This window comes from Acanthochromis polyacanthus, chromosome 14 (genome assembly GCF_021347895.1).
Source record: "Acanthochromis polyacanthus isolate Apoly-LR-REF ecotype Palm Island chromosome 14, KAUST_Apoly_ChrSc, whole genome shotgun sequence".
In the NCBI taxonomy this organism is placed as follows: Eukaryota; Metazoa; Chordata; class Actinopteri; family Pomacentridae; genus Acanthochromis; species Acanthochromis polyacanthus.
The window spans coordinates 23,399,680-23,412,685 of NC_067126.1; the positions used below are offsets into that span (position 1 = coordinate 23,399,680).

At 40.0% G+C, this 13,006-nt stretch overlaps 1 protein-coding gene across 1 annotated transcript in view; it reads right to left on the reverse strand.

Annotated features, from left to right (window-relative positions):
- The window catches only part of LOC110957809 (partitioning defective 3 homolog B-like), a 241,583-nt gene that overhangs the window by 21,866 nt on the left and 206,711 nt on the right, over nt 1-13,006 (reverse strand). The window contains 1 exon segment of the mRNA XM_022204011.2: nt 9,961-10,037. Coding sequence (XP_022059703.2) covers nt 9,961-10,037 — 77 coding nt within the window.

A 13,006-nucleotide genomic window follows, 5' to 3' on the forward strand; every position in this document is an offset into this window, starting at 1 on the left:
AACGTCCTTCAGACCTGTTGTTCATGTCATTGCACCTATTTTTCTATTGCATTCTCTCTCTTACCTTACCTGTTACACCTCAGCACAATGGCACCCTTAATGATGTCTTCACAATGCATCGTCAAATTGTCTTGTGATGTGTGAGACACTAACACTTTTCAGAAAGGAAAGAAATTAATAGTTGTGATCTGAACTACTGCTGTCATATTTTTTGCAAGTCACACTATATATATATATATATATATATAAATCCATGATAAACTATAACCATATTCCAACTTGCCTTTTAAATACTATAAATAAAACTGCCCGAGGGGACCAAATAACATCTTCAAGTAAAGAAATGTTCATTAATGTCTCCACAGCTTTGTAAAATGTTAGGTTTCCGTCAAGGATTATTAATATATATCACTTTTGGCCACCCAGAAATGTGCCTCTACTAACTATATATGTTCACAAGCTTTAATATCAGAGGAAAATCATAACCTTGTCTCAGGCAGAACCTAGAATCTAGAAAACGATATCATCAAATTAAGCCATACGTCAAGTTAAATGGCGCAAACCGAATCACTAGCTGTAGAAACTTTTCGAAATTTACCTGTGTAACAGCCATAAAGACAGATTGATCACACTGGCAGTGAACTGGCTGAACCTTGTAAGTACCTGAATGGGTAATGCCTATCTATACTGTCTGAAATTACTCAACCTAAAGATGACATTTAGTTATGGCACAATCATACATAGCAGACTTATGGGCAGTATAGTGGGTGACTTCCTGAAACATAATGAAATCCATTACTGATAACACCACATCCATTCAAAAAAAACCCTTCATTATTTCACATCTTGAGCCAATAAAGTCCCTCTCAGCAAGATGTAATAATAGTTACAGGCTGGGGACATTTCTGCTCTGTGCAGGACCACAGGATACAAATTGCTGACAAAATTACGACCCCTCAAAAGCCACTAATTTGGTGCATGATGAGGAGTTTTGAAATAGCAGTTACAACAGAGAGCTGGATGACTACAGAAACCTCAGCATAGACAGAAAAAGTATTTTGATTCATATGAATGGGCTTTTAGGAAGCAAAAAATAAAATAAAACACAGGAGACACATTCACAAAATACAATACATTAACAGTTATGGTGTTGACTGTATAACCTCATCAATGATTAAGAGCTAAAAATGGGAACAAAGCTTAATGGGGACTTTAAAGGTGAATGTAGCACACTGGAACTGTGGGTAAAGTGTGTACATCAATGCTCAACTTCTACAGTCTCTCTGTGTTATTTTACTGTCAACCTCCTGCTTGTTGCAGTAATACGAGCCGCTTCCTGTTTTAACCAATTCATAAATCATCACTATTTGTGGTGCCTTCCATCTTCTTCTGTTTATCAAAGTACTGAACTCAAATTGTGCGTCACACTTGTAACGTTGCTTGTCATAGTTCATGTAATTGCGAACAAGAAGTTTGCATGCATGCATGAACACATGTAATTATCATTTTACTATCCAATATAACTTTGAAACTAGGGAATTTCTCTTGCAGCACAGGGACGGCAGATGGTCATTAGACTGTTGCCAGATGTTAACGTTTTACAGCTGCAACTGTTGAAATGTATGAGGCACAGTCCATCTTCTTGTTCATAAGACAGAAGTAAATAACAACGTGTAAGAATGCCTTAATGTATTTCCCACATGCAGATGATTGATTAACTGATGTAGAGAACAGACAGACTACTGTTTGGCCTGAGAAAACAGATATATCAAGATAAAATCAGATGAAAATACTCAAATAATCATAATCAAATGAAATAAGAGGTGAATTTTGACATCATGTACAATCAGAGGTGTGATAACCTGCATACATGTTTTAAGCTGTGGATTGTTTTAAATGTAATTTAACCACTCTTCCTACGGTTTACATAAACTCTAAGCGATCACATGATCAGGTTTCATCATGCTGAGAATATTATCATCTAAAAAAATAGCAAAGTACTATCAAAGGAAACTAGAAGTCAAAAGTTTAAAAAAATGTTGCATTAGACAACATGGGCGAACAACCACAAGTAGCTTGTGTTTTCAGTGATTCCATTTGCTTGCATGTGCCAAGCAAATGAAGCCGCATTCAAAACATCTATTTGGTGGAAAGGTTGCAGTGAAGGCAGAGGTCGTGCTCATCTGACAGGCGTCTCCATGAAAGGGTAGCTAAAGAAGCTTTTATCTGCTGCAGGCGTTGTGGGTGCAGCACAAGTTGTCCAAGTTCAACAGGCTGCCTTTGTAATGTTTGTTTCTTAGTGAATCACAAATAAGAAATCTTCACAAGAGTGAATAATGAAAGAAATGATGTGTTCTTGTCTTTTTATCTTTACTTGTCCCGGTTCCCCTCTGGTTGAAGCTTTAACCCCTAAAAACTCCTATCTGTGTATCAAACTTACATATTAAGACGTTTTTTTTCCATTAAAAACAATCCCTTTCTGCCCTAAAATGGGTTTGATGCAACTCTGAACAGCTGCTTCTTCAAGAATGTGTAGATATGTGAAGTCCCCACCTCCCTCTCCGCCCACCTGTCCATGTTTGCTGAAGCTCAAGCACACCAGCTCACCTACAAATCAGCTCAAAGACTGTTAAACTCCTTTATGCTACACAATGGCAAGTTGTATATCAGACATACAAAATACTGGAGTAATTGAACCGTAAATGTTTGTGCCAAAGCCGATTCTGAACAAGGATACAATATGAAGCTCCACTCAGGAAGTTCTCCGGTTTGTTGCACTTGAAACGCCAGAATCCTGAATCCATGTTTTTGAGACCGTCATCCGTACGATGCAGTTCATGAAGGAAATATCCAGTCATGGTGTTGACTGCTTATTTCACTCATAATAGTTTCAAGCTGGGGACCATTTTATTCTGTTCAGTACCACAGAATACAAATTGCTGACAAAATTACGGCCCCTCTAAAGCCACTAATTTAGTACATGCTGAGGAGTTATGAATCAGTAATTGTAACAGGGAGATGTGGAAACCCCAGCACAGACACGAGAATGCTCATTTGATTCATATGAAAAGACTTCTGGGTAGGAAAACAAGTGTATACTGCATATTTGAGTAATTCAGTCAACCATGTTCAAATTAGAATCTGAAGAATAATAATGATATGAAAAGTCCTGCTCCGCAAGTTGACAGGATTGGTTCCTTAAGTATGCTACATATGAAACCCAGAAGTCATCACTACACTGCAGTTTCAAGGTGGAAGTGCTCCGCTCTGGAGTTGATTTTTTATTTATCTCATGATGTGTCTTTCAGTATGTAAAGAAAATCTAGATGAGGCAAGAAAGCTCATTTTCACTATAAAAGCCTTTAACCGTTAGATGTATAAGTGAGTCAAAAATGACTCGGTGAGGTCGTTTTCTTGCATTATCTTTGTATTGAAAAGTTTTTACCATATTCCACTTATTTCTCAAAAACATTTTTCGATATCATTCCATTTCCTACCAAAAGCTACCCTTTATACTTTTTAAGCAATTATAGTATTTATATTACTACTCCATGCTCTCTATCACTGATAACATTATACAAGACCTGATGTAGTCCACAAACTTGGAGGGATGGAGAATAGCAACAGATACAGGAAAAGAGTTTAATATTCTTCAATTATCAAAATATTCGACATCTGTCATGAGCTGAAAAAAAAAACATATTTCAAATATGAAATCAGGCGTGTGTGAACAAAATATTACAGAAACAAATAATACAAATTATTATTCTTAAGCAAAACGACAAAAATGGCATAAAAATTATGTTTTATTTTATTTATGGAAGAGTGTAGGGTTCAGCCACTCGTGCATCTAAGGGTTAAGTTTCATCAGGAGGTAAAAATAATTAAATTCTCTTTGCCACTCAAAGACTATTAGTGACTGCTGGTAACTTTGAAGATGGAATGTTTCCCTACGTGTTATTCAGCGCATGAGATGGTGGGAGTCAATCCATGTACCCTGAATGTCAATATAACTTTGGCTATTCCATTGGTTTTTACTGGCTTTCCTACATAACCTATGCTTTAATAATGACTGGATCTTAAAACACTTAAAAAATGTAGCTGTACTTGTAGAAATTGCAAATATCCAATTTTCTCACTTGAGTAAAAGTGCTTATCAGGATGCCACAATGTAAAATGTGTGTACATTTCACAACTTGTTGCAACTCTTTCACAGCCTTCACTCCACATGACCAGAGTATCACTTGACATCAGTTCAACTCCAGCAAACCTGTTAAACATTTACCGCCGGGGAAAGAAAAATTTCCTCCCTCGCCCCAGGGTTCATACATATGAAAGCATATCATACTCTAGTCATGCCCACCTGTGGGTTCTGCAACACATTATGGGTTGTAACCCAACATTTTAGAGTCCATGATCAAGATCAAAGCTTCAACCAAAACTCTTTAAAGCACCAACGAGTGAACATATCAGACACAAGACAGGGTCACGAGAGAAAAAGGGAGGAGGAGGGGAGGCAGAGTCTTTCTTTGGATCCCCTGCATGGCTGACAAATAAGCGGAGCGTCGATGAGTCCAGAGAAACACAGCAAAACAACTGGACAATGGGGTGGATTGTGCAGCGGTTGTAAAGTGGTCTGGGAAACTCTCAGGCCTGGTTGGGAGGTCTTCTCAAGAGAGATGGAGGGAGGGAGAGACAGAAAGAGAAGCGAGACATTCCCATTTCACTTCCCTCCTCGGCTGAGTGAAATGATATTCAACAATGTCCTTTTCACCCCAAGTTCAGAGAAAATGAAAAAGAGAAGTGGAGGGGCAGAGAAAGATGCAAAGCAAAAAGCACTAAATGAGGAAACTCAACTAAGAGAAGCGTACAGAGACAGAGCACAAGACACAGTACAACATCTGCTTTCTAATTACTAATCATCTAATTATCATTATAATGAGGAAGTGACAGCCTTCCCAGGAACCTGCACAACATTTCTGATTGGCTCTTTTAATCTAATAAGAGCAATAACGAGGACAAATTGGAAAGGGTGTTTGACTAATCCAATTGAGTCGAGGCTTGAACAATTGAACGCTGTTTTCAATCAAAGTAGACTAGTCCAGTTTTATGGGCCATAAAACTCATATGATCAACAATGACATTGTAAAAAGCAGGCATGAACAGAGATAAAGGTGAATGGAAGGAAAGAATGCCACTACATCTAAAAAAAACTCCAGGATTGAGATTTATTTTGTGGAAATTTTGTGGATTATAACACTATCATGTAACCAATTCCATCAATTTCTTTCTTTGTCTCTTGAGCATCCATATTTTTCTCACAAGCTAATATTTTTAACAGCTAAGATGAGCTTTGCGTGAAATACGTCAACATCTGATGTTGTTTATTTCAGATTTTTTCCTTTCTTTTTTGCTTTGCTTTTCACCATAAAGAATAATTTAAGAAGAAAATATGCATGTCTACTTGCGTCTCCCTCTCTCTGTGTGTGTGTGTTTGTGTATCAGAGACAGAGAGGGAAGGAATGTGTAAATGGGTCAGTAATGGCGCACACATGGTGAGGGCGCAACCTGCTAATGTTGACCATACACAAACTCTGATAGCCATCGACTGACCTCAGGATGACCCAAACACACACATACGCACATGCACACACAGGTGCAAACACACTCATACACATAATGGGCATTCATGCATACAGTATGGATTGCTGAAGCAGTTTCAAACAGATGTACATTAATTCTGAAACATTACCTCAAAATCAGAGAGTAGTTACTTACTACGGGATCAAAATGTTGCAGGTTTTATTCCAACCAGGAATGATTTCTGAATGTCATACAACTCTTTACTTCAAGTGTACCTGCGTTCTTACCTAGTAATTAAAAGAGTGCAGCTTTATCACATCTTTGCACTTCACCCAACCCAGCCAGAAGTTTTAAAAGCTATATTGTCTTCACGAAATCGCCCAAATGACACCAGCCATCATAGCCAGAAACTGTACAAACAGAAAAAAATTGCAGGATTTTAAATTTTTCAAGGGCCCTTGAACTACTCATCTATGATGTACTGTTTGCTTTGGAAATTAACCAAATATACGTGTAACATTGTGATATTTCATCAAAATGGAGTATACCATTAGTAACTCAGCTGTTCAACAGTCACGTGGCAAAAACTTCCTGCAGGCTGTGCTTACACAGACAGACAGATGTAAAGCATAGAAGAAAAAGAAAAATGTAAGTTGAAAAATATCTATCTGACAGTTTTGAGCTGTCTTAAACAAGTCAGTGTGTTCTGAATTTATAAAACCAAAACTAGTTGTGTAGACGTACAGAGATGCTCTCTCACTCTTACTGGCTTCTTTGTTTCAGTATAAATAAAGCCCTGAGAGGAAGTGAGATGGAAGGGGAGAAGTAAAGGAAATTGTGACATACGGAGAGAAGATGTCGTTGAGGTCAAGAGGATGGAGACGCTAATTCAAGATAACAGCAGCGTGAACAGTCCTTGGATTTTGGGTAAAATGATGTGCTATTGTGTCCTATTCTCTCTGCCTATCTACAAGTCAGTGTTCCTTTTCTATGAAAACCTGCATCTCTCAAATCTTAAGAAAAGATATTTTGACAGAGTGAGGGAGTTAAGAGTGCTATCTTTTGAATTATCGAGCACAGGTTATTGAGTGCCGACTGCATGAGCAAGTGAATCGCTGCATGTTTAAACGGATTACAAGGTGGTGAGGGACCAAAAGCCAACGAGGGAGAAATCCTGAGATAAATATTATATTTCATTATTCACTGATGGCTTTAAATTTTTGTTTTATCTGTGAGATTGCTTTACACACACAGATTTCATTTCCACTAAGTTTACATCCTAATATAGGTCTGAATCATGTGTGATACAAAATCAAGGTTAATTACCCTGAGGAAAAAAAAACAAAACTTTTAAGTTGGTGCATTTTCTTGTATTATATTTAATTACCACAACAGAGATTTTTATAGAGAAGCAAAATATACAGTACACCCTCAGCAGACTCCTACCTATTTCAAGCAGTGACATTTGCTGACAGTTTGTTTGGTAAAGTGTTTGTGCTTTAGGCAGGGAAACATCATCCACTGCTGGGTCATGTTTTAATTTTAGAGCCATCAAAATCGTGTCTCACAGCGTGCACACACAGACACACACAGACACACACACACACAGACACACACAATGTATTCGGTGCTCCAGTTAACTGATGTCGAGTCAAACATACAGTACCTGATTAAGCAGCCCTGCAGCTATTTCTGGACTTGCTTGGAAAAAAAAATATTAACAGACACTCACAAATATGCATGTACACCAACATAGAACCACCCACACACACATGTATACAGGTATACAGGCATGTGGACACCAGATACACATAGCCTTCCAGCTATTTCTGGGCCAGTGGCAAAATAATATGTTTTCATAAGGTCAACAGTCTGGATGTGGTTTCCAAACATGATCTCTTTTTCTGCCTCTCTAGAAGCTGAAACATCTCTGGAGTTAATTGACAGCGGGAAAAAGAGTGTAGACAGAAATGCAGAGGCAGAGGGGAAGACGTATAAAGACAGAACCAGAGAGAAAGTAGTCCCCTTCTGACGTAAAACCTTGCAAAGGGGAAACGCTTGTGGGTAATTTGTCTATACAGTAATGCCATTTTTGTTTTCAGATTGGTGTGTTCACTGTGGAAAACTTTGATGTTAACTTCATATATGAGGGGCTGGTATGGATCAAGGTGTAATGCTTGCATGGTATCTGGCATCTGCCATGCGAGACTTGGCAGCATGACTTATTATGTATGTATACGGTTGGTTACTGCTACCTCGTTTGAAACAGAAAAGCTGTGTCCCTGATTTAGAAGGCAGAGCAATTTCCAGCTCTTTTTTGGTTTAACAAATGATTTAGCGAGGGCAACAGAAAGGCCTCACTTCAAAGTCAGATCTGCTGCTGAAAAGGAACAGAACTAAAATTGTTCCCTAGTGTTGGCTTGTATCATATATACAAAAATGTCATAGTGTTTTGGAACTTCTTACCATGCTGTAAGTGGGCAGACTGTCAGAGTGACTTCTATGGTTAAAAAAAAAAAAAAAAAAGGACTTTTGCGGTCCTTTTCAAACATGATGCATACATGTAGAACTGGCACAGCATTTACAGATTACAGTGCATGTCTGAAAGTGGAAACAGAAACAGGGTGTACTGTATGTGAGTGTGTGTGTGTCCAATTTCCCAAGGCTTTTCAGATACCACAGCCAGACCTCAAAACTATCATCACTGCTCTCGCTCCCATCTGCCAAAGTCATCACCCACACACAGACACTCTCTCCCTCTCTCTCTCTCTCACACACACACACATAGACACAGACACACAAAGAAGGTGTGAAATAGCCATCCTTCACCATTTTAACAGGGGTGGGAACCTGGCTATAAAGTTCCTGACGGTCTAAACTTCTGTCTGTCAATCCACTTAACTTACCTACTTGCTCTCTATCACCTTCTCCCACTGACACACACTCACACACACACAAATAAACATTTGTTGGTCTGCTGAGGTGTCGGTAGTAAGAAGCAAAATAAAAAAAATGAGGTGAGAAGAAGCTAGTAACAACTACTCTGCGACTTTACTGTTAAAATTAACACTTCTATTTCCACTTGAAAAAGTTTTATTTTTAGACAGGAGTTAAAGATACACTGATAATAGAGTGCTTAAATGCAACACTGCAGGAGTGTTCATCTCTGGAATGCTTTGAGAAAAACTGACCGTGAAACAAGTAAATGTGGACGAGAGTAAGACATCATAAAGGGGTGAGAAGAAGAGAAAAGGAGGACTCCAGAGAGAAGAGTCAGGGGAAAAAGAAAATGTAGACATTAAAGAGAGCTAAAGAGCGAAGAAAGAGAGGGGAAGAGAAAGTGGCTATGTTAGAAATGAAAAATGAGATGCTGAAAGACCAGGAGTGACTGATGATGGTTGGAGAATATAGTATGTCTGTGGGTGTGTTTTTGCGTTCAGGTTAACATGCTTAAACGGCCAGTGGACAGCTGTGGGGTTTATACTGTGGGTTTTAAGCTCATTTTAAAGGGGTCTTTACACAACTGTGGTCATTCAAGGACGGAATATTTATCTGGCTACATCAGAAAACCCATAATGAGAAATAAATGGAAGGAATCTTTCAAGAATTGATTAATATACTCAGGAAGCTAGTATTGGTCTTATGTTGGCTAATGTTAGCCATATTTCATGCTGTCCAGAGAGGAAAACAATGCGATGCAACGGGCAATAAGCTTGAAGCGTGGCGCACAGAAAAAGGTGTCCCTAGTTGACGGTCAAACGTGGAAGTAGATGTCTCTTCTGTATCCTTATGCCCGCTTTTCAATATTTACAAAGAAGCTAAAAAACTACACTTCAGTGCACCAGAGAATAAAAACCTACAACATACACGGACCAAGCACATAATATGATTTCTTCTGATAATTTTTAGTGAAGTTTCCAGTGAAATTTCATGGAAAAGTTACTGCGACAAAAACTATTGGGAGATCTGAATTTAAAAGCTATGGTTAGTTGCAAAAAGTTCGAACAGTGGTTCAATAACTAATTCATTGACAACCAACTAAAAATGTGTTTCTTACTGATACCAGCTGATTTAGCTGCAGAGACAAAACACTCACAAAGACACTGAAAAGTTCTGATAAAGTACAAGCCAAAGTAAGATTTGACGGGATCCAGGAGTCAGGGATCAGTTTTCAACCCTGTCTGAGTGTGTGCTCCCCAGGGAGAGGGGAATCTGAGTTCCCTGCCTGAGACGGCGGCCTCCAGAGACTCACAGGAAGAATGACAGAATACGCAGATTTAATTAGAGGCAGAGACGAGAAGGATAAACCGGAACACAACAGACTGTGCTGTGTGCATGTTGGACCTTCTCATACAAGGGAAGGAGTGGAAGCAGTACCTTGGTAAGGAGGCATACTGACGTTCCACCTCTTCATACCGTGGTGACAGCCGATGATCGGTCCCTCTGCCTGGCATCTGGGAAAGAAAAACAAATGCTTAGTTTGTGGATGCAGTAAAATCACAAAGTTCTGATATCTTCTCAGTCAAAATGCTTAAATTGTACAGTATATTCGGCTGCCTTGAGAGCGAATAAACTGCAAAACTGTGAGTCTAAGCATGTGAAATGCACACTCATAAGCTCCTTGCTTTCTGTGTGTGTGTGTGTGTGTGTGTGTGTGTGTGTGTGTGTTTGTGATACAGGGGTAATTTAGGATTGACAAAGGCTAGTTATTAGGGATTTAGAGTTGGAGTTTCGGTCTTCTGAGGTTGTTTGGGGGTAGAGAGGGTCTCCATCCTAGATTAGGTTACTTCAAAACAGGATGGAGTTGTCTCGGTCATACACACACACACACACGCACACACACAGTAACACATACACAGAATTGTGTCTCATCTCCATATTAAAAAAAAAGATTAAGTCAAGCTGCTGACAGTTCAATCTCTCCTGCTTCCTCATCTCACTGGTTCTCTCTTTAACCCTCACATCTCATTTTCTCTCCCTCCCCTTATTCCCGTTCCTCCCTCACACACACACACACACACACACGCACACACACACAAACACAGATGCACACACAGTTTCTGTCTCAGAGCTTATCCCAGTCTATTCAGTGGGGAGATTCCAGCTGCCGTGGTGCTCCTAAAAGAAGCCGACTAAACCCCAAACATCAACACACTCCATTAACACACACACACACACATGTGCAGACATACAGCGATCACCCACAACATTAAAACCACCTGGCTAATTTTGTGCTAAAGCGGCTCTTACTTGTCGAGGCATCTGCCCCATAAGACCTCTGAAAGTGTCCTGTGATATAAGGCACCCAGACGTGAGCAGCAGATCCATTAAGTTTGTGGGGTGAAGTTTCATGGACTTGTTTTTCCATCACATACCACAGACGCTTGATCGGATTGAGATCTGGGGAATTTGGAGGCCAAATCAATGGCTTGAACTCTGTGACATGCTCCTCAAACCCAAGCGGCAACACCCGCGGGTTGAAAAATGAAGCCAATACCAAAAACTGCTTGAAAGGCCACTTGAGGCCAGCTCCAAAAGCAAGTCAATCCCCACAGACCCCCCCCCCATGCTCAAGTCCCCAACTTTGCTGAAGAAATAAACATGTTCACAGACTGGCACAACAACAACAAAGTTCTGGTCTATAAAGCTAATTACTCTTTTTCTGGGGGTGGCTTTTTTTTTTTTTTAAATATAACTGATCCATTTAAATTGCTTTAAGGCTTAAAGTTATGTATGGTTGAGGATGGGGTTGCTCTGAGTGACTGAGTGCTGGCACAGGCCTGCCACAGCTCCACTCTTGCGTCACCTCATTATTCATTTTTGAATTAGCGAGTTGTTGGAAGACCCCGTTCAGATGGTGACACTTGGAGCCACCACATAGAGCTTAAGAACCACACTTAAGGAAACCTATGGGTGATGTTACAGAGGGTTCATCCATCGCTATACGCAGCCAGTGCTCAAACCACAGACATTAGCGAATGCTGCTCCTCTCTGGAGGGGTGTACACAGCAGACAACAATACTTAGGTAGGTCTTTTGTATCAAAGCAACATCCACAATAATGTCAGGATAAGGCTTCAGAGCAGAACACTGCCCTGAGCATCACAGTGCCTTTCCCAGCTTGCCTTCTTCCCATAGTGCATCCTGCTGCCATTTTTTCCACATGAAGTAAAAGAAAACATGATTCATCAGACCAGGTCACCTTCTACCATGGCTCCATGGTCCAATTCGAATGCTCACGTGCGCAGTGTAAGGGCTTTGGGCGGTGGACATGGGCTCAGCCTCAGTACTCTGACTGATCTACAGCTGCACAGTGAGCCGCGACGCACCATGACGCACCATGTGTTCTGACATCTTTCTACCACAGCTACCACATAGACAGCATTAAGGTTGAGAGGTTTGTACTACAGCAGCTTTTCTGTGCCACTGAGCCACGTAGGCCAGCCTTTGCTCCGTGCATGCATCACTGAGCGTTGGACACTCATTACCCAGTCGCTGGTTCACTTGCTGTTCTTGCTTGTACCACTTTTGGTATGTGCTAACCGTTGCATATCAGGAACACCACACAAGACCTGCTGTTTTTAGATCGCTCTGATCCAGTCAACTAGTCATCAAAATGTGTCCCTTGTCAAGTCACTTAGATCCTTACATTGCCAATTTTTCCCTTTTTCAACCACATCAACCTCACAAACTGAATGTTCACTTACTGCTTAATATATCCCACTGCTTGACAGATGAAACTGTAAAGACATCAATGCTAGTCACTTCACCTGTCAGTGGTTTTAATGTTCAGGTGATTACTACACACAAGTAATTTTCTCGAAAAGGCACATTGAATACTGTGAATAGAGTAATTTTAATATAATGTGGGTTGACAAAGTGACTCTCCATACATGCTCAAGTTTAACAATAAAATGCGACACTTACATCCAGCATCACACAATGCCTTCACGGTGTTGAGCCCATTAAACGTGGTCTATCGCACCTTTATGACCGCGGTGAAACGGTGCTTTTCTTGATGAAAGACAATTCCATGAGACAAAATTGCATTATACATAGCAATTTCTTGAAGTATACTGTACCTCTGACAGGAAATTATTGTATGTCATCTGCACAATTTGGAGCCATAATATTTGGTAAAAGTAAGGTGTACACCATGTTCCCAAAAGAAAGAACAAAATGTTTTAAATCCAAAAGAGCATAATAGAAGGAGGGTGAAGTGTGTATGTCTCCCAAGCAGTGGAGACAAAAGGCTGAAGGTTTTATAGAAAACTAGGTTCTTCTTCTTCTCTCCTCAAGGTGCTGAGAATTAGATATTACAGACCACAGCTTTTTCGTCTCTTTCTCTGCCTCTTGTCTTCTCTCTGTATTCCAGGGAATGATGCCAGAAGGCATATAAAACAGATTTGCTGGCCCTGCTTTCT